This window comes from Amblyomma americanum, chromosome 4, assembly GCF_052857255.1.
Source record: "Amblyomma americanum isolate KBUSLIRL-KWMA chromosome 4, ASM5285725v1, whole genome shotgun sequence".
In the NCBI taxonomy this organism is placed as follows: Eukaryota; Metazoa; Arthropoda; class Arachnida; order Ixodida; family Ixodidae; genus Amblyomma; species Amblyomma americanum.
Genome location: NC_135500.1, coordinates 206893839 through 206916589, shown reverse-complemented (window position 1 = coordinate 206916589; position 22751 = coordinate 206893839). Strand labels below are relative to the sequence as shown.

Below are 22751 nucleotides of genomic sequence, written 5' to 3'. Positions count from 1 at the left end.
ATTAGGCCCTGCCATTTTGTGCGCCGGCCAAAAAAAAAATCTTCTTGGTCATGTCTCTTGCTCTGGCCGCAGCTGCAGTTCTACAGCAATCCAGTCGACACTCATAAGATGTCCTCCACACATTTGTATTTACGCAGTAGTGCAAATACACTATCAGCCCATTTTGTCGTCATGTCGCGCTACATGCATATGTAAAAGCATAATGAACCCTCCGATCCAGCAGCATGACTTGTTGAAATACAAGCCCCATTTATAACCTCCATCATGCAACAGACGTCAAATCCTTTGTGGATAACTCGTCATTGCCTGGTTTGGTTTGCCGGGTTTAACGTCCCAAAGTGACTCAGGCTATGAGGGAGCCTGTTTTGACTGATTAGACGCCAAATGTTTTCAGATACAGATATCTGTTCGCTCAGGCCTTTTTTATCGCTGCCGCAAAGGCTCCACTGTTTCACTTATGCCCGGTGACCATGCAGCAATGGCTTGAACCAGCATGTTGCTGAGGCTGGATGTTATTCTCCCTTAACTGTGCACACTGTTCTACGAGTACTCCGTCGAGACAGCATGTGTCCACCCTCGCAATACCTCAGCAATAAGGATTGCTTTGTCACAGGCTTCGCCATGATATCCTAATCTAGGGCTTTTTACAAACCTGCTCTAGCCATACGAACTTATTTGCAAGAAAGAGTTTGACAGCGAGTTTCATTTGCTTTGAAAGCAAGCGACGTTTTTGTTTTATTCTCACTATAAAAATTGTTCGCAATAAATGCCGCAGAAAGGTTTTTATGATTGCCCGAGAATTCACTTTCTGCTTCCGTGATGTTTATTATCATTGCAGAATAATTAAACAGTGGGCTTCAGAAGAAAAAAAGCTCGAAAATAAAGATCAGATTCCTGGTAAGTGTTGAGCCATCTTCGACAAAAAGCCTCAAAGACACCGACAAATAATGTTTGGTTCATTCGATGACTTTTATTTGCTAAATCGGCGTTGTTGGCAGTGTGGTACGCCGTAACAATGTGATCCGCTTTGATTTCAACAACTTTAGCGAGGCTTTAAAACGCCGTAAAACATTCTAGGAACGACTTTTCAATCAGTGAACATATTCGGTAGTGTATGTCCAGAAGCTAGAAACCATAACAAGAGAGTAAATAGCAATCGTACCAAAAACATACGCGCAACACCAAATGGCAGACAGCAGACTTGCGTACAAGTAGGCGATTGTAATTTTGGTGCATGCCAAAAAGACAGTTCCATTGCTTGTGCTAATATACAGGTGTTTCAAGGAAGACTGATATAGAAAATGAACTTTTTGAGCTAAAATTAATCTTCTTGCGCGATCGTGACTGTGTCTAGGCGGACTTTATAAAACAGGTTCCAAGTGATAAATAGCGGGCTAATTTACCACCACCTATATTTACCTTATCAATTGTGACAGGCGTTTGGTTGTAATGAGGAAACAGGAGATCATCAGCGCATCCGATATCGGTCACTAGCTTTAGGGAAAATATAACTGTCTGCAGCGCTACAGTGCTCCCAATTTAAGTTTAAGCTCTCCAGACACAGCACACACCGGGCGCCCGGCGACCGCAGGGCAACCCAGGGACACGCCCATGGGCTTACGTCACTCGCATCCTGCACTTTTTCTCCGGCTTGAATGACGGCAAACGGCACGCCGCGGTTAAAGTTAAATAGAATACCGCGGTCACCGTCTGCAGCAACCTCTTCGCCCGCTCAAATGTGACGTCATAACCAGTGCAGAGTGCGGCCGCGACCCGCGAATGCGTCGCCCTGCGCGGCGTTGCATTCGCCAGGGATGCCTCCGAGCCAGTAGCCGGTGTGTGTGCGTGCGCGTGCGTGCGTGCGTGTGCGTTCGTGCGTGTGTGTGCGTGCGCGTGTGCCCGTGCGGGCGTGTGGAGAGAGAGAAAGAACAACAGAAATGCAGGAGGTTAACTAGACGACGCCCAGTATGCTACCATGGGGGGAGAGAGGAATTGGAGATCAGTGGCTATGTATATACGTATATAATGTACTGATATTTAGTGTATGTGGTACCGATATGTGCTGACTTTGCGGGACACACCGAGAGTAACAAACCCTCGGTATGTATTATCGCGGAGGGAAGTCTCCAGGGCGCTTGAAGAGCGATCAGGGCGTGTTGCAGCTGCAGCAACGTTTGCCGACAATCGCCTGATGTCCCTAGCACACATTAGAGGACTGAAGTCTAATGTTCCCCTCTATGTGTGTGGTTTCGAGCCACCGGGCGATAACAGAGTTGTGCGCTTTAGTTGCCGCTTGCGTCTCCTGGAGACTTTTGGCACGAATAGTATATATTCTCAGTGCAGAATTTTCTAGTGCACGCTTTTATTAGTGCAGAAGTAAAAGCAGATTTCTTCTATTAACCTGTGCTTCGAGTGTACCATATATAAAACAAGATGTTTTCACTTGCCCAACAACCTCCTGCATTTTTCAGTTTGTTGTCCATACCTTAAATAATTATGAAGCACTGCTCTTGGCTTGTTTCTCATACTTTGTTTCAGGCTTGTTTTGGCACATTGTAGTCACGACATAATGAATGGCCTTTTATTAAACTGTGGTTTTAATTATTTTTTCTGCGTTTGTAAGAGGTATCCTTTCATTTGTTTAAGACCAGTACTCACTTATTCGTTTATTCTGCGTGTATGTCGTATCGAAGCCGCTGGGACATCGGCCAAGCCAGCTGTAATGGCGGCGGGGGAGGAAGGTGCCAACGTGATGGCTGCCAAAGTAGTTCCTGCGAATGTGGTTCCTGCCAACGCGGTTGCTGCAGACGTCAAGCCTCTTCCAAAGCTCTCCCCAAATGGGAGAGAACAGTCTCCTGCCATGATCCCTCGTACGCATAAAAGATTTGGTTTGCTTTGTGTCGAAGCACTTACAAGCATTCCTTAACGATGCTTGCTTTCGGCGTCAAATTTTATTATTCACGAGAAATATATTTTTTTCCTGAGTTCTTTTTTAATGTAGGAAATTGTCGCATTGGTTGCTGTAGTCATGGAAAAAAGTCTATGGGATGCGAGTTCGAGGGAAAAAATTGGCAGTGGCTTAGCTCGGATATGCCAGGATATACGTAGCGAAAGCTAAGGCATAGCTTGGTTAGCCTAGGTTAATCTTGATTGCAAGTCCAGGTTAGTCTGGTTGTCTGGCTAGTGGTTGTCACGTGGTTAGTCACGTGGTTGGTCACGTGACCAGTCGCGTGGTTGGTCACGTGGTGCGGTGCGAGCACGGTGGGAATGCGAGCATGGCGAAACTGTGAGTTCGTGGCCAGTGTAACTTTCGCTACAAAAAATTCCGACGCGGTCAGGCAAAGGACGTCAGAGAAAAGCCATACAAGCATGAAGGAACATGCGTGCTCCATGTCCTGGAACAAATACCAACTGAACTTAGCCTGGCAACGCAGGACTAAACTATTTTCTTTGAATCCGCATCCCGTAAACATTTGCCCAATACTCCACGTTCTAGGGCGTTCTGTGTCTGTTTTTTGTGTGATTTATATCCCCCGCTTATAGAATGACCTTAGGGCCTTCAAGGGTATAATAAATATGTATGATGGGATTTGCTCCCGCTCAGCATTTCCTAAACATATACACAACCATCCATAACACAGCCGACATCTTTTCCATGTCCCACTCTTCTTCGCCCGCTCAAATGTGACGTCATAACCAGTGCCGGGACAATTTTCACGCCAGGCAATTTCCAACGCAGACAATCACAGACAATTTTCGACACCTTCCCGTTTTCCACCACCAGAAAAGTGATGCCTTCTTTTCGTCAGCATCCACATCAGCCGCTCAACTGATATCCGGCCATCTATAATCGATGACTTTTTTCAATCCGTACCGATTAGAGTGAGCATTATTTTCAAATAAACCAGACCGCGGTGTCCCCTTGTCATTTGTGATGTGCGCTGAAGCTCTGCTCACGTGGAATAAGGAACCCGCCTTCCCCTCTTCCCACCAAAAAAAGAAAACATTTCAGCAAATTCGTCTTCTAAATTTAAGGATCTAGATTCAAAATCATCTTTCAAACACCCTTTTGGTTCCTTCCTGATTTTTTTTAATTGCCTTGCCCGCTATTATCGTTTCTGTAACGTTATGATGCCTTCCGAGTTCCTCAAGATGAAATGTCAGCAGTGGCATCTGTGCAGAAGACACATTTAAGATTCATAAGTGTGAAACCAAAAAAAATAATAATGAAATTATACACGGATTGCTTGCGATGCATAAGGGCGTGCTCACTTGGGGCCTGTTCCGTGGGCATGTGTTGCCATTCTAGCATGCAAGACGCTACACTTGCCTACAAAGAAGTTTAAAAAGCCGTATACGCAAGGCTCCGAGCAGTCGCTGCAAGTAATGAGAGCATTATTCTTCGTAGAGAGCAGGCACCACAAGTCTTAGTAGGAGGTCAACTATCTGATTAAGAACCTCTGTCACACATGTCCCCCTAATCCAGTCTCCTCGGTCATAGTGCTCAGTTTGTTCGTTTGTGCCTCGTATGTTCCACAACAGTGCAAATAGTCTAGTAATAAGTAAGAATAATGTTTTCAATTTTTCGGGCCAGGTGTGACAGGTGAAGCCGCAGAAGCTTGTTTATTTCCCTCTTGTGCAGAGCAAGACAAACCGACGCAAGAAACTACAAACAAAAAGTTCCGGAGAGGGAGCTGGAGTCGCGACGAGTGTCAGCAATTCCTGGCACTCCTCTCCAAACGCGGCTCGTACCTCGGCCGCTCCCCTTTCCTGCTGCTCCCTGCGTGGATACTTCCGGTCGCCATAGCGTACCTGGCCACGACAACGCTGACGGCGCGTCAGGTGGACACTGGCATGCTTCCGCGGAAGATCGCTGTCAGCGCACTCGCGCAGTTTGGCACTGGCGCACGCGCCTTCTTGCACGAGATGACCACGGACAACTGTTCGATCAATTATCGGGTGCTGTTGGAGAGCCAGGCCGCAGCCATCGACAAGGTCCAAAACCCGCAAGTCAAGCTGCTCGACAGTCTGGAAAGAGATTACGTACTTTACGCCTCGACTTACCCAATGGGTGCCGAATTATACCAGAGGTTAGCAGCACTCGTTAAATAAGACCGATAACGCAGAACAAGCCTGTGTGTTTCGTTCTTTGGTTTAGAAGAGTGGATACGCGTTTGCGCCAGTCTTAACACCAGTATTAATTTGAGAGCACTGGAAGCCTCATCGGGGAAAAGAATGTGCCGTCGATCATAAATCCCGCCCATTGGTTGAAGGGAAGTGACACCATTAGACCGGAAGTGACAACTAGAAGTCCGTGTCGCCAAATCGAGAAACATGCGGGGAAACCTTTAATCACCACCTAGATTGCCTGGGGAGACGTCTGGTTGTGTGCGGTCAGAAGTGTAAGGGTCCGCAATAAGAACCATGCCAGAATAATTGGAAGCTAAATATATAGGCAGCCCCGTCCTCTTATCGTATCGCATTGCCAACACAACGTAATTAAGGGTCCCTGTTAATTTTGAGGTATTTACTATATTGTTTCGAGAAGCCAAGGTTGCTTTCCTGACTCTGTCGCCCCATGGGAGGTGTTTTTGAGCAGTGGATATGCAGCGTCCAAAGCAAATGGGTGGACGCCGGATGATTAGGTCAACGCGGAGCGCATCGCGAGTTTTCTCGGTTGACGGTACTGATCCGGAGTTCCCGGGTTCGAACCCGACCGCGGCGGCTGCGTTTTTATGGAGGAAAAACGCTAAGGCGCCCGTGTGCTGTGCGATGTCAGTGCACGTTAAAGATCCCCAGGTGGTCGAAATTATTCCGGAGCCCTCCACTATGGCACCTAATTCTTCCTTTCTTCTTTCACTCCCTTCTTTATCCCTTCCCTTACGGCGCGGTTCAGGTTTCCAACGATATACGAGACAGATACTGGGCCATTTCCTTTCCCAAAAAAAAACAATTATTATTATTATTATTATTATCTCGGTTGACGGAAAATTGGAATACAACGCAGGAAAAAGTAACACACAGAGGCAATTTGGAAGTTCAGCGCTCATGCGTCAACTTGTCTCTCTATGTAGTTTTTTTTTTTGTGTGTTGCGCTGCAATCCTTCATCATGGATCACCAATTAGCCTTCAACCTTATCCAAATGAATTTCATTTTTTGTGCATCAGGCCATTTCAACTGTTTTTCCCTGGATCTCATGTGCCTGGCGTTTCTGGCTGCCCAAGCAGTCTGTAATGCAAGGACCATGTCTTTTTGTATCGGGAACAACGTGCTCCCGCTGGAACAGCTACCCATCTTCAGCAGTCTGCTCTCGTCTGCCGCCTATAGGAAAATGTTGTGCTTTATTGCTAAAGCCGAATCAGAGAGCGCCCCTTCAAAGACTGACTTTGTGTTCGCATCTCCGGATCTTTCAAGCCACACCGGTGGACACTAGGAACATGATTGGAAGCTCATCGCATCCTAGAGAGCATAACGGCGCACTTTTAAAGTGCGAAAAGAATGTGCCAAGCCAAGCAAGGCTACTACGCACATTTTCCATACGATTGCAGTGGATTCTTTGTCGGAATAGGTAAGCGAGGTACTTAGCCAAGGACCTAAGTTTGCCGTACAACCAGCTGTTTCATGGGTTGCGCTATTGTGCCTTGTGCACCCGGTTGAAAGTTCAGCTCTGGATGCTGATAGAAGTAGATGCATAACAGAAGGTGCGTACATATCCTTGCACTAGACACTGCAAAACCAGAACTTGCCTTTGGCACATATCGGCTCGTGCCTGTAAGGACGGTCATTGACCCTTCTGACAGCAGATAAAAAGGACTAGTTTGTTCTTCTTCACAGAAGTCTGCCCTCGTTAAAACCATCAGCTGCTTTTGACGCCTTCTTTAAAATGACAAAGCGCACTATGTTAATGATGAAAATATAAGCCAAGAAGCTATGCAAACTGAATTTGAACGCCCTGGTCCGCTCTATCGAGAACAGTCAGAAGCCGGAAGTTGACGTTTACTTTACTGTGAACACCAACAAGCCACAGCAGAAGCTTCGCGTTCTCGTGGCAGCTGCAAAAAAATCGGTAGCTATGTTCCTTCAGCAACAGATCGACGTGCCGTCCATCGATCACCCATTCCGAGTACGAAGTTAGAATGACGTCAATGAGTATCGAAAGCGGTACAGCAAATGGTGCTTGGCGGGTTGCAAAGAGGTTAAAGACATCCACTATTCCATCCCTCGGGAGGAGTTCATCGTGTGCGTGGAAAAGAGCACCGGAGCATTATGGGTGGGCAATTTTCTCAGGGTACTAGTAGTGTACCTGGAGTCAACCACAGCGCAGTGGCAACGACAATTGCAGAATTCTAGGACATCAATTTTAATTATGAGGCAACTGTAAAATTTTGTGAGTACTATTATGGAAATATTGCATAGCAAAATCTTTTTCTGGCGATAACCAGAATGTTAAGAGCCAAAAACCTACAATTCTCATAGTCTGCCGACTAGGGATATGCGAATATATTGACTGTTATATTTCGGGTCCTCGAGATACGTGAAAAAATGCGTTCATAAATAGCATCTCGTTCAAAACTGCGCTTGTCCATAAATATTGAGTATGACCCTGTATGCGTGAAGAGCGGGATTTATATAGGATCCTGCATCGCCTCTTTGCTCAGCGACCTGTTTCTAGCCCGGAAGGGCACAAGCCGGTCATCCCTCCTTCCAGGCCCCACTGTTGTGAAAGGCACCTAGTTTTTTTCGACCAAAGAACTGGAACAGAAGCGGATACCTTACTTTTGGATGGTTTCGAGACCTTAGAGCAAGATCTGAAGCCGCTGGAAGTGACTCATGAGGACCCCTTCAAAAGTTCGTTGCCGATTTTAGATCTGCGGCAAGTTTTTCGCGAAAGCCACACCGGCTGGAAATACGAGCCTCGGAGCTGCAAGCAGCTGCTGCCATTCAAGTCTGCCCATCCAAAGTTGAAAAAGAGAGTGACTGCGAGCCAGCTTGTGCGTGCTGAATGCGATCCAGAAATCATGCGCTCATGCCATGCACGAAAGCTTAGATTATGAGGCAGCACGTCATCACGCTGTAGGGCACCCTCTAGGCGCGGTTACGTCTGTTGTCGAACAACTCTTGAAGAGAGAAAAACAAGAAGTAATTGCCAGCAACAGAAATGAACACGAACCTCGGGAACGGAGAAAGTTTTCAAGATTTTAAGGGCTTCAACGTTCCAAAGTGACTCAGGTTACGACGGGCGCCGTAATGGAGGGTTTCTAATAAATTCCACCTCAAGGTAATATTTCTGTCATATGACGCATTGTGACGGGTCATCTGCACATTGTATTTTGACCAGCTCCCTCACGCTACGTCCTGAACTCACTGTTTCGGCGTACAGAGACTCCGGATATCGTTACAATTAGAACATTTCAACGACAATAAATGCACCAATATCGATATCCATTTTCTGCCTTATTTGGCAGCCCGTGTCCAATCTGTTACTTTAATTAAAACGTGCAGACATTATCAAAGGTCTCTTTGCCGCTTGGCTTGCAAGTTAGTCTTGTAGCCGGGTACTTAAGGTATGCCTGAAGCTTTAGATTGATTGAAAGCCATGAGATGTTTTGTTCATACAGATTCTGAGATGGGGGCTTGAGGGGTACCGTAGGTGCTCCATTACTCGGCTGAACTGTAAATCTTTCAGTTCTTGGTGCGTTTGACTATTTTTACACCTCCCGGCTGTTCTCCGCGGAGTGAATCTGTCGTAGAGTCATCAGAGACCTTTGGAGGCAACGGTACAACTCGCGATGTCCCAAAAAAAAGCATCTGAAGGAATGGGCAACGCAGCGGATAAGAAGCAAAACACAAATGCGCGCTTCTATCACTTCGCAGAACCATAACCGGATGGTACAACCCAGCGGCCATCATGAGCTTGCTGGTGCAGAACAACCTGATGCAATCGGCCAATCTTCGGGCGGCGACCAACAAGCGTGACTTGCGAATCTACACCAACTTGACCCTGGACCTGATGCCAGATGACCTTCTCCGGATTATCAGCGACCGCGATGACGACGAGATGCTGCAGCAGCTGAAACTGGCCGTGGAGCAGAACTGGGCGTACTGGGGCTGCATGGTGACGGTCAGCATGGGTCTGCTGCTGTCTCCTTTTGTCGCCCTCCCGGCCGCAGAGAATCACAGCGGGGTGCGTGGCTTGCAGCTCATGAGCGGCGTTTCTGGCTGCGTCTACGTCACGGCGCACTTCACCTTCGACTTCCTCTTCTATTTTGTCCCAATGTCCACCATCTACGGAGGCTTTATATATCTACAGCAGCTGTCCCTCGAGACTGGCGGTAAGCGAAGATTCCCTGTGCTTCAGTATTCCTGTTGAAGTCTATAGTACACTTGGCGCCTCAGCAAAGCGCATGTGTATGCTTTGTATGCTTTGTATGCCTTGTATGCTTTGTAAGCATGTGTATGCTTTGCTGGATGGTCAAAACGACTATACTACTGTTACGTGGTGGCCAGACACCTTGTGTTTAGCAAATGCAACTTAAAAAGAAAAAGCACTCCCACTGGGCCCTCTCTGAGTATGACCAGAAACTGCACATTTTAGAGAACGCCCACTCCCACTCCCAGGTCTACAACGCAGCTATGGCTTAGACCCCCCTCTTTCGGATAACGTTAGCTGTCCCCTCCCCTCCGCCCCTTCAATGGAGGCGAAATCTTAGATTCCAGTGTTCTGTGCGATGTCAGTGCACGTTAATTAATCCCAGGAGGTCGAAATTATCAGGAGCCCTCCACTATACAGTGTCCCTCGTAGCATGAGTCACTTTGGGACAATAAACTCCATAAACTAAACCATCTTATGTCGTTCGTAACTCTGACAGATAACACTAGGTACAACCCCGCCCTGTTTATCCTACTTTTACATTTGCAGTGGCCCTCTTCACGATTGTGCTGGTGTTCGCCCCGATCGGCATACTGCTCCCGTATATAGTGGCGGAGCACATCACGTCCGAGAGCACAGCGAATTCCGTTATTATGGGCATATACGCTCTGGGAGGTGAGTAGGTGGCTGCCCCCTTCCGCGGTAAGAGTTTGCACGCCCTGTAGGTTGTGGCTAAAAGCAGCTTCCGACTAGTCTGCATGCAACTCCATATCAGGCTAGGTGTTCTTTGAGTAACGTATCAATCTTACGCTAAGTGCCCGTCTGTACTACTCAGCACTGCTCAGTATAATGCATACTTATAAATTCGTTTTTATTCCTGTTGTAGCTTTTTAATGACACATTTGCGTGCGCCGTGAGCTAAATGTCAGACAGGCTGTCACACCGTTCTGCCAACTGGCCCTCCACTGCAGGCGCATAATAAGGAAAGAGCAGCAGGCACCAACGACTGGCCCTCAAACCAAATGAGCAGCGTGGGAGATAGGGCAAGATGGGTAACCCATGTGGAAGTTCACTGTGCAAATAACACATACGTACGAAAAAAAACACCAAAAAATGTGAAACCCACCAAGACTGTACATACCGCTTGTGCCCTGTTCCGAGCGCCGCCTTCGCGCTTTGTGCTTTCACAAATAGAACATCGTACTTCTCGTTTCTAGCACGTAAACTCGGCCTATATATTTACCAGCCAGCCCGTAAATATACAGTTTATTTGACTGTATCGGGTACGGAATTCAATACATTTCATTTTAAATCCCAGTAACATATTACGCAGCGGAACGAAAAGTATTTACAAATATATTTAAACAAGGTATGACACACTGCCCCAAGAGCTGTGCTCCGCAACTATTTTATCGTTGTTAATGCAGCATTCCTACTGAAAAAAATAAAATACTCCGCATAGATTTTTTTCCTGGCCCTCAAATTAGGCCTGATAAATAATAAGCCCACCAGCGCTAGCATCTGCTCTATAGGGCACTCGTTTTGATTGTTGAGCGTGGCGCGCTGTTGCGAAAAACTCAGTGAAAGACGTGGTCCTCGGTATGGGAACTGCAGGGATGGGTATTATAAGCTTGCCTGCAACGAATAAGAACAAGGAATGCATCCCGCTGTGACCTCAAACTGTATTATACGCTTGGGTCCACCTCCAACTAGGACAGCGTTCCTAGAACATCAGCACTTGAAACAATTGCTTTCATACATGCCAGCCCCAGTGATGGCTTAATGGTTGTTGCGTTGAGCTGATGATCGCAGGTTCAGCAAGATTATTTCCTCAATTTGTGGCCGCCTACCGATGGAGGCGAAATTCAAGAGACGTTGCGTTGCGATACTAGTCTACGTTAAAGAATCCCTGCTGGTCTAAACAGATAAGCAATCCTCCAGTACGGTGTCCTTCACAGCCCAAAGCTTTGCTTTGACACGAATCCATCAATCACTCCCGCACGTCACATTTCGCCCACTTCCGGTGCTTGTGTTGCAGGACCCGCAGCCTTCCTCCTCTTCCTGACGTCCGTGACGGCGTTCCGCAGCCAGGCTCTCAGCATCCCACTGCTCATCTTTCCGCCATTCCTGCTTGGCGCCGCCACCATCCGCGCCGTGAACCTCGAATACGAGGCGGCCATGTGCAACGACCTGCGCTCTCGGAGCAGCGTCGACAAGACGCTCGTTAACTTCTGCGATGAGATGCGCCTCCTCGGATCGGGCATCATTCATTGCTGCAAAAGTGAGAGCCCTCCTCCTCACTATCCCTTTCTTTCCACTTTCCAACTCTCACGCTGACACTTGTTCCATTGCCATGGTTAAAGGAAACAATACTCCCGTCCGATCCAGTGTCACCATTGTTGAAGATGGGAGTGCAGGAGGGGAGCCGCACCCCCTGATAAATGCGCTGAACCATGAGGGCGTGACCGCAGAGGGAGAATTGTCAAGAGCGCGCCCTCCTGGGCCCACATGGTCTTCATGGTCCTAACCCACCTCGATATCATTCATGTCGGTAAGCAGGTGGACGCGATGCTTGCCTTAAATAAAAGTAAAGCTTTTCCTCCTCCTCCTCCTCCTCCTTGCTTACCCTTGATAATTGCCCGTATTGAGCTATCGTTCAAAAGGAATTGACGGTAACGTCTTAAAGCCGAGTAAGAAAAATTGACGTAGCGGTGGCTCAGTGGTTAGGGCGCTCGGCTACTGATCCGGAGTGCCCGGGTTCGAACCCGACCGCGGCGGCTGCGTTTTTATGGAGGAAAAACGCTAAGGCGCCCGTGTGCTGTGCGATGCCAGTGCACGTTAAAGATCCCCAGGTGGTCGAAATTATTCCGGAGCCCTCCACTACGGCACCTCTCTCTTCCTTTCTTCTTTCACCCCCTGCTTTATCCCTTGCCTAACGGCGCGGTTCTGGTGTCCAACGATATATGAGACAGCCTGCGCCATTTCCTTTCCCCAAAAACCAATTATTAAGTGCTTTCCAGTACAGCGCTTCATTATGGGACAGTTTTATTATGTATAACGTTGGACAATAAAAGTGATTTCAGATTACAGTCTCAAAGGGCCCAAGGTGCGCGACTGCTGCAACCAACTTCGATTCACAAATTATCATTGGCCTACATGCATGCTGATGAAGGCTTTAGTAGAAGCTGCGACACAGTCTTGAGGATGGCAGTATCAACATAACCTTGCTTGCGTTCCCTGAAATCCGATTGCTAGGGAGCTTCGAGGACCTTTTGGAGAATACGTGTGTTGAAATGATGGACACAGTTTCGCGACGCTGAAGCTAACATGAACGAAGCGAACGATTTTCGTCCCGTTAACTTGTGAAGGCTGATAGCTGTCATTACACTTACTTTCTTCGTTCGTGTTCCTTTATGTTTCGCAAAAACAAATATCGAAAACAGCAGGGCTCGCCATGCTGTTGCCAGTGTACTGGGGACTGTGCGTATGAAACTTGAATCATAAGCGGCGGCGCCTAAACGTCTCATACACTATAACGGGGCTGAACTTTTCAAGAAAATGGTGTATCTTAAGAAATTATCTCAATGCATTTTATTATAAGGATTGTATAGGCCGATGTAAAATTATAGATACACCAAAGGTTGCTGCGCCGGGTTTCTATAGCTGGCTTCTGGAACTGTACTACATGCACTGTATAACAGACGGCACTTTATACGAATCCAATGCCTCGTGATGTACAGGGCCGAGAGTTCTGCGTTTGCGATTGGCAGCTAGAAGAATAACTCTCCTCCCCACCCCCTTTCTCACATCACGTGGAATTCCACGAATTCACAGTAAACCCGCCGAATTCATTGGTAGAACGCGCTTGCCGGCTGGTCGTTCATGCCCAGCCAAGTAAACTGCGAAGCATATTAGACCCATCCACAAAAGCGCACCTGATTCGCCTTTACGAACTAGGAGACCCCCGCCACTCAACCCTAACTTCGCAAAAGTCTGGAACGAAAAATAGTACGTAGGGGCAACGTTTATATATTTCGTGCAGAGCGACACCACGTGCGCACTACGGCCTGTGCTCGTACCCAATGGGCACTGAACCTCCCTTGGACGTCCTGCAGACGCCCTGCAGACATCCTGAACATCCACAGGACGTCTAAGGGAGTTTCAATGCCCACTGGGTAGTGTCGTTTCTACGAATCTCACCTCGTCGTTTTCTTTTGCGCGCTTTAATTTTGTGAGAAAATCTCCGCCGCATCTTTTTCATTACAACTCATTGCAACTCATCGCGATACTACAGGCACGCAGCTCAAACCCGTAAAAAGATGCTGTGCTCGTTGGAGCCGTGTTTTACGACAGAATATCACCTACAGGCTGTGTCCTAAGCACCCGTTGTGCCATAGGGAGTGCGGGGTGGCCCAACCCTCCTAACGACTGTCGTGAGACGTCCTGTGTTTCTAGTTGCCCTATAAAAAACACGCCAGAAAAGTTCCCGTGGTTACAACAGATATTCTTGCAGTATTTTGGTACGTGATCTTGATGTAACGGCCGAAATTCTTGACGCCGCAAAAGGTATTCCTGCAGTAACAACAACGTCTTCTGTGGTATTCAGCAGTCACTCGTCAAATCAAAACAATTTATTTCGCTCTGTCGCTACAAGAGACTAGTGATCAATACAACAGGAAGTTTTGTTTTGACAGCAGCACTACAGAAAATATGAGTTGTATTTTGTGATTGAATTACTGGGATGCAACAGCTACACCACCTGCAAACGGTACGGTACAATGGATCGAGACACTTATATAATCGATAGCGTGTTAATCGTTCCAACGTTCTCTCCTCTTTGTGCTCGCAGTGCTGACCTCAGACTCAAAGAAGGAGGCATGGCAGGTGACGGGCCCCTTCTCGTTCTCCTGGTACAGCATCCAGGCTCCCCTGACACTCATGGTGGCGCTGAGTGCGTGCCTGTTCACCTACGCCGTGCATAAGGCGTCGGGCGACATCTTTGGCGAAGAGAAGCTGCAGGACCTGCACACGCCGGCGCTGGACGAGGACGTGGAGAATGAGAAGCAGCTCGTCAACACCATAGTCCGCGAAAAGAAGTATTTGTTCGCTCATCTTTAATATATAGTTTCGATGCGCACCGCACAACCCTAAACCGTTCTGTATTTACGTACGAAAGCTGCATATGACATAGGATTACTTCTTTACCTGCGATACCAGTGACGCAGGACTAAAATGACGGGCAAAAATGAAGCCTCCACTCCAAAAGCCCCATTCACCTCCCTATCTGTAGCTATGGGGCTGTCCACCCACCCAGCGGCACCCTCAATCCACCTCCCCACCCCAGTATACCTTCAACCTGCAGAAGTTCCACGCAGCACCAACCCACCTCCTTCCATCCTTCACAAGGCCTCCACACACTAGAAGCCCACGCATCAGTTGAACGAAAAAACAATGTCGAAATTGACTTAAAGACGCAGTAGGAAATCGAGCTGCCGTCAAGAAGCACCACCCACCAGTCACCTCTCCACCCTTCCAGCTAGGGTATGGTGGAGCAGAAGGCAGAAAAAAAACGCCTGTTCTTTCTGGGTTACTTATAGCCTGTTGACCTGTATTGTGATTTCATCTACAAGCACCCGTATATCTGTCTCACAGTGCAGAAATATGGCGAAAGCAGAAAGGAAGATAAAATAAAAATATATTAACTTAAACAGTGGAAACCCTTATATTAATAGCTGCATGATAATTGCGAACTACCACTTACAAGCGGCAGAAGGCATTGATAAAAAGAACAGAACACTAAAAGAAATGGTAAACAAAGAGCTCTCTCCAGAAAGCAGCACTGTTATCCAATCAGTAATAATGGATAAGTATTATGGCTGGTAGAGGGATCTCTGAAAGTTTATTGTAAGAAACGTCAGCAGTGCAGATTCCAAAGCAAGGAGCCATTTAGCCCCTTTGTTATGAGAACAACCGCAGGTGGCAGATACCACTTAGTTGAGATTAAATCAAGGCTTATTTATGTGCACATTTCTATCTAGTCGTGTTTTAATGAGATAGCGTTTAGGCTCCAATTCTATGTAAGGCCGTTTGAACAGAGCAAATATCTTTAGATTCAAAAGTACCCCGTGCGGTATGAAATGTCAGTGCATGTTTAAGTCCGCCATGTAATTTGAAATCATTCCGGAGAGCACAACTACGGTGAATCTTTTCCTCTTCGCATCCCCTCCTTCATTATTTGAAGGGTAAAATATTTACTTGAAACCGGAACAATTACTGGCGCCTGAAAGGGGAAAAGCATGCCGTTACCGTATACCCTGACCGCCCGGACCCATCGCGCATGCGCAGATAGCGCCGACAAGCCAGTCGTAGTCAACTGCATGGAGTCTCCTTCCAGCGACTGTACAGCTGAGTGCGCACCTTTGCCTTAGGGATAATCTGCGCGTGCGCATTCTCACATGGCGGTAGAGCAATACAGAGTGGTAGCGGCACGCGCTATGCTGGAGCTCCAAATCTCAGAGAGATTTAGTGAGCGCGATCCGCGTTCCACTACCGCTAACCGGTTCCCCGAAGAACGAGCTCCGCATGCCCAGATGGCTCCGAGGGGCGCAAGCCTGCCACAGCGCAGGCGCAGCTGCTCCGCCGCGAGAACGGGTCATGGTATATTTCTGTTACTCTTTCTGTTACAGCCATAGAGACATCACTATCATCATCATAATCAGCCTGACTGCGCCCACTGCAGGGCAAAGGCCTCTCCCATGTCCCTCCAATTAGCCCTGTCCTTTGCCAGCTGTGCCCACCCTATGCCCGCAAAGTTCTTAATCTCATCCGCCCACCTAACTTCCTGCCGCCCCCTGCTATGCTTGCCTTCTCTTGGAATCCACTCCGTTACCATTAAGGACCAGTGGTTATCTTGCCTTCGCATTACATGCCCCACCGAAGCCCGTTTCTTCCTCTAAATTTCGACTAGGATGTCATTAACCCGAGTTTCTTAGCAAAAACTTGGTATTCTTCCTAGTTGAAGTTTTTCATTTTAGCCGGAATTTTGAGGAGCAACAAGTGAACAGAGGTGTATTAGTGCGGTTTGCAGCATCTGACATGACATGCAGAAGGGGTGCAATTTTTACGACAGGTTGGCTGAGTACACCCTGGTAGCGCGCAACCTGCACAAGTTTTTCGGCGAATTCTACGCCGTGCGTGGTATCTATCTGGCCCTACGTCCGGGCGAATGCTTCGGCCTGGTCGGCGTCAACGGTGCCGGCAAGACAACGACATTCCAGATGCTCGCTGCGCTGATTCCGATGACCGATGGCAACGCCTACATGAAGACACTCGTTCTCAACAAGGCGCCTCGGCAGGTAAGCGCGTCTCCAGAATAAGCTGTTGTGCCCGCTACGAGTCTACAACATGTAAAACCTGTAGACGCCGCAGTTGAAAGTCTCTGAGCCGATTGTCAGCGGCACTGCACGCCTGGCGCTGTCCGATAAAACAGACTTTGATGTGCCAGTCATTCAAAGCCGGCAGAGTCCGACGTGCCGTTGCGTCACAACAGGGAGCTGAATTGTGAAAACAGGATTTGATGTGCAGGTGTATCAAAATAAGGCCTTACGTGCCATGCATGAAAACGGGGTGCGATGTATCAAAACAGGTTCCTACGTGCCACCCTACTGAAGCATTCCATGAGGCGCTCGTGTGTAATTAGAGGAATACCGAGGCCATCTGATATGGAGGAATATATGGAAGTCCATATGTCTTCTCTATGGTGTCTATAAATATTTCATACAACTTCAATATAATTTCCATATAGTGTTCATGACGTCCATAAGTTTCTATTAGCGCTTTCCATTCTCTCCACTTGTTCCATATATACAGAGGACAAAACGCTTCTCTAGAACACGTTCCGGGCATGTTCCGGACTGAACACCCGGTATCTAGCGATAACATTTGATTAAAAATGGTCTGGATGTAAGCATGTGCAGTTAAACTCATTTCATCGCCATTTTTCGCCTTCCTGGCCGATGCAGCTTTGGGAGCTGCGGAACACACGGTTCGGTCGTTCTGTACATGTGTTTTGCCCTCTGTACTTCGTATAATCCATATGAAAACGGAATTATGGGACTCACCACATGGAAACTTTCAGTAGGGATATGCAGTGTGTCAGAACTGAGTCAGAAGTGATGATGCACGAAAACAGTTCGATGCGCCGTTGTTTTAGAACAAGGTACGAAATGCCTATATGATAAAGGCGATGTGTTGAGTGGAAAAGGTTCCGACGTATCGATGTGTCAACACAGAGACCGACGTTAAGATGCATGAAAGCGTGGTTCGATCTCCCGATATATGAGAAGAGGATCCAATCGCGTAGCAGCGACTTCTACGGACGCTGCACACGCTGAAGAATGTACCAACAGCGTCGGCGTCCCCGTCTGCTTGTTGCGTGTGTACGCAGTGGCAAGCGCACATCGGGTATTGCCCTCAAAGGGACTCGTTACTGGGCAAGCTGAATGCCTACGAGACGCTCTTCTTGTTCGGCCGACTGCGCGGTGTGCCGGAGAGGGTCCTTGCCGTCATGGTGCAAGAGCTGATCATCAAGGTCGACCTAGAGGAATACGCGGCGAAGCCTTGCGAATGCTACAGGTAAGCAACAAACGTATTCTCGTCTGTTCCTAGAATTCTCGGCATCAAACTTTGCGCGAAAAATTGCGCGAATTGGTTTTTTGGACCCAGTCAAGGAGAGCGTAGTGGGTACGTTGAATACGTCGGAAGAGTCGCAGCGCTCTGGCTACAGTTGTCATTTATGGTCGCATGGCGCAAGTGGCGTTGGGAGTAGGTTCACCGAACGTGCGAGGAGAAGGAACGACTCAGCCGTCGTACATCTTCGCATTGGGCGCGACGCAGCGGTTGATGCACTGCAGCTTGTTATTTCAAGCCCTGCTGCGATGGAGTGTTTTGGTTTGTAGGATGAACGCCCTGAAGCTGCAGGTGGGATACGAGTAAGGCTGAAGTGGGGCCTAAAGGTCCTGCAGTCATTTCGACCGCCTGATGCCCTTCAACGTACACTGCCGGCGGAGCACACGGGTGTGAATCGAATTTCGCCTTCATCGAAATGCTGCCTCGGTGGCCAGGATTCGATCCCATGTCACAGGGCTCCACACCCGAATGCCTTAACCTCTCATCCAACGCGGCGGGCTGGCGCCTCTGTAGCATGACTTGCCATCGTAGTCGAGGATGAAATGGTTTGCAAAAGTCCTCAGGCGAAGTTGTTTGACACCTTCACTGTAAGTGTCTACATGTAAGCTCAAAGCCTACGGGGCAGAGCAGAACGGTAGATGAAAAATTTATTCTGCAGAAAACCAAATTAATCTTCAATAGTCTGGGAAGGGAACAGAAGTTTAAAGTTGGTACCGAGGAGCTGGAAGTGGTAAGGATATGCGTCCACTTAAGGCAGGTAGTGACTGCAGAGCCGGATCACAAGAAATAACTGGAAGAATAAGAACGGTGTGTTGGCAGGTTTCTCATATCACGAATGGTAGTTTACCAGTGCACCTCGATAGAAAAATATATTAAACCTCTATCTTAGCGGCACTACCTATCGAGCAGGAACATACACGCTAATGAAAAGGGTCAACTTAAATTGAGGACAATGCAGCGAGCTATGGATAGGAAAATGATAGATGTAACCTTAAGAGCTAGGAAGAGGGCCGTGTGGGTCAGGAAACAAACGCGGGTAAATGACATCCTAGTCGAAATCAAGTGGAAGAGACGGGCTTGGGCAGGGCATGTAATGCGAAGGCAAGATAACCGCTGGTCCTTAAGGGTAACGGAGTGGATTCCAAGAGAAAGTAAGCGTAGCAGGGGGCGGCAGAAAGTTAGGTGGGCGGATCAGAATAAGAAGATCGCGTGGATAGGGTGCCCGCAGCTGGCAGAGTACAGGGTTAATTGGAGAGACGTGGGAAACCCCTTTATCTTGCAGTGGGTGCAGTCAAGCTGATAATGGTGATGGTGACATGTAAGTCAGCTTTCACCTAAAATTTGCACTTCGAAGATATATTTCCTCGCTTTTTTTAAGTTTCTGCGTACTCCCCTTTATAACCATCTTTTGCTGAATACGTTGAAGTAGGACAGCTTTTGTTTTGTCGCTACAAGCACGGTATTTCTATTGCCGCTCTTCACGCGAGAGCAGACGCGAGCACGCATCCACTTGCGTAATTGAAAAAAAAAGAGAGAGAGAAGGCGAGGTGGTACTGTAAAATGGTAAGCTTCGGTTTCCCGAATGGCACCTTCACCTGACAGCACTGAACTCTCTCCTTGCTCTCCTCCTACGTCCCCTTTCTCTCACTCACGTGCCTTCCTCTCTCTCTGCCCTTCCCCTCGAGTAGTTTCATGATACGCGGAACACACACATTCTCAACTGCGCAGCACGACTGCTGCAGCACCGCGTTTTTACAGTCGCTGAAATGCATATTTCTAAAGTGTTCTTTGCTTATTATTTGGGCGATCTGTTCGTCTGACTGAGGAGTGGCTGCAGCCCAAACGCATACCACGGACTCCGACCATGCGACATGGTAAAACGGGGCACAGATTGTCGGGAGCTATGCACGTGCTCTACTGGGCATGGTTTTGTATTGTGCGGAGCCGGAAACAATAGAGCACTTTCTTCTTTTTTGCCGTCGCTACTCATCGATTAGGAGGCGACTATTAGAAGTTCCAATACAGAATCTCAGTTTGCGCCTGTCTTCTGCGGTTGTTCTGTCTCTTGGCACTTCTATGCTTGGCCATACCAATGGGAATGTTTGCTCTGCCGTTCAAAATTATCTCCTAGAATCAAAACGTCTACCATCATGAGCTTTCTCCTGCCCATCCCATTATCAGCTTCTGTATTTCGGTTTTTACAACCACTTATAGTAATCCCCACCCCTTCTTTGCCTAAATTTTAGTTTGTATGACCCCCCTAACCTCCTGCAACCACCTCGGCTACGGAAACTGTGCGATCCAAATTTTGGTAGGACATCCCATGCTTGCCACATGCAACTGGTCATTTAAATAGTCACCGCCTGGTTATGGCCAATCCCCCTTGTGGGTATGTGCCATTGTGTGAGGTCAACAACAACAACAGCATTTGCATGAATGCCGAGAGCTATCGAACAGCATTGGAAGCGAAGCAAGGGAATGCCGCCTAACAGTGGGCCAGGCCCTCGCAAGTAAGACGTGAAGAAACAAGAGACTCAGACAGGAGCCCACCTTCCCTGCCTCAGTTTGATGGTTCACGTGGGCTTCTCCCAATGCGCAGTGGGGGGAAACAAACGGAAGCTCTCCATCGCCACGGCAATGGTGGGCTTCCCTCCAGTCGTGTTCCTGGACGAGCCCTTCGCAGGCGTCGACGTTGCCTCGCGCATTCACATCCAGCGTGTCTTGGCCGACGTCAAGGTCGCCACCAAAACCACGTTCATCTTAACGACGCACAAGTGAGAGCTTTTACCTGGGCCCAGCATAATGGCGCGAGCTTGTCTTCTAAGAAATTCCGTTGGTTGGAATTTCGGTTTTAACTTGTTTATTTCAAGCCGCACACAACTGGCGTGATGCATCTTTCCCAGAATGTATAATATTTGCTCGCCGTTTAAGTCTACAGCGTCGCGTTCACCGCACTTGCCAAGAACCGACCCATACGACGTGTTAGGCACAATTCTGCAGAGCTTCTGTGAAACGATTCGAAGCTGCCGCGCGAGAGCACGCACAGGCGCGAGCAGCATAAAAGGAAACGCTTGCTTTTCCCTCAACTGACGATTACTCCATGATTGTGGGTGAGAAATGCGGTTTATTCTCATTATTTATCTCTCTAAGAATGGTCTCTAGAATACATTTTAAAGTTCAATGGCAAGTAAAATAAATTTGGCCATTGAGTACCAGCCGTTCCCTTTCATGATGTCATACCAGTGCACTACAATGATAACAGAGCACCAGGTGCTGTTGTCATTTCTCTTTGCGAGATGAACTGTGCACAATGAGAACTCAGCTGTACCTTGCAGTGACGAGAACTTCGGACGTCTAGTCGCTTAAGTTTCATTCAGGTAAAGTGTTGTTAGAAAGTGCCTGTCACCAATAGACTGCCATGCCCATATAAATGCCCTTCTTACAGACGTTTTTGTTGCCGCCTGCCGGTCCTTTCCGGAAGAAATCATTTGCAATAAAACTTGGCTGTGGCGGCTACTTTAGCCAACAGTCGTTCTTTGCGACTATTAAAAATAACCGTTACTGTTTACTGTTGCTAAAATGCTGCTAGTGGTGCCTAGTCGACTACTGTAGCAAACGGCTTCAGTTAGATAACTTCTCCATTTGCATAGCATGCAGCCATTTATCGCCGTACATAAGCTACGCCCTATCTAGGTGCCACAGGAAACTTCCATGCGGCTACATACAAGACCGTGACCCCGCCATACCGTTTACTGAAATATCTCCTAAGAGAATATAAAATACAGCCGCGCACTTCATTGTCGGTTGCTGCATCATATCACTGAGTCAGTGTCTCCGCAATGTGCCCCGTCCCGTTCCCACAGCATGGAAGAGTGTGAAGAGGCCTGCGACCGCATCGGTATCATGGTCAAGGGCCAAATGACGTGTCTCGGACCCATGTGGCACCTCAGGGTAAAGTTCGGCGGGAGCCTCACCCTCAAATTCAAGCTGGCAGAAGGCGCTAAGGTCGATGACGAGCAGCTGGACACGGCCGTCCTCCAAGCGTTTCCCGGAGCGAAACGCCTGGAAGGCAAAGATGTGAGCATTATGACTCTTGTAACTATATTAAACGATGCAATTGTTTGTAGCGCCTTTAGTGCAGCACAGTAACTACAGTTTCTTTTCTTTGATCACGCTTTAGTCTTCCCAGCTTTTGTCTGATACCTGCGCAACTTTCTTGGTTTCCACAGCGTGTGCAGAAGGTTGCTGAATACCGCTTGCAATACCGGATCCCGTGGAGTGTGCTCTTCCAGAGGGTAGCCGCCCTGCGAAAGGCGTTCACCTTCGACCACATCGTCGTCAGTGACTCTAGTCTGGAGCAGCTTCTGGTGGCCTTTGCACGCAAGGCCCGTAAAGAGGCTGAACTGGAGCCGGAGGACTGAATTTCTCCTCACCACGAACCTATGTCGCCAAGCGTCACAGCAGAAAAACACACTCATCGAACTTGGAGTTCCTCGGAAGTACCGGACTAGAATTTGTGCCGTGGTTATGAAGAAATATGACAAGTAATCCGTTTAAACACGAATAGATTTAGCTACGTTATTTATTGTTCTGCAAATTTTTTGATCATGTTGTGAAATAACGATCGGAGGAAGCTGCGCTAACTGTAAGATAGGCAATGTACACTTCTTCTGGAAAGGCGACGATGTGTCC

General features: G+C 48.0%; 1 protein-coding gene across 1 annotated transcript; it reads left to right on the top strand.

Annotated features, from left to right (window-relative positions):
• Positions 1-2722: 2722 nt before the first annotated feature.
• LOC144129985 (phospholipid-transporting ATPase ABCA1-like) lies at positions 2723-22480 on the top strand. Its single transcript, XM_077664033.1, has 11 exons — positions 2723-2870; positions 4643-5090; positions 8876-9333; positions 9921-10046; positions 11410-11652; positions 14221-14467; positions 16501-16726; positions 17818-18005; positions 20624-20833; positions 21923-22136; positions 22289-22480. The coding sequence occupies exons 1-11, from the start codon at positions 2723-2725 to the stop codon at positions 22478-22480; spliced, it is 2700 nt and encodes an 899-aa protein (XP_077520159.1).
• The last annotated feature ends 271 nt before the right edge of the window (positions 22481-22751 follow it).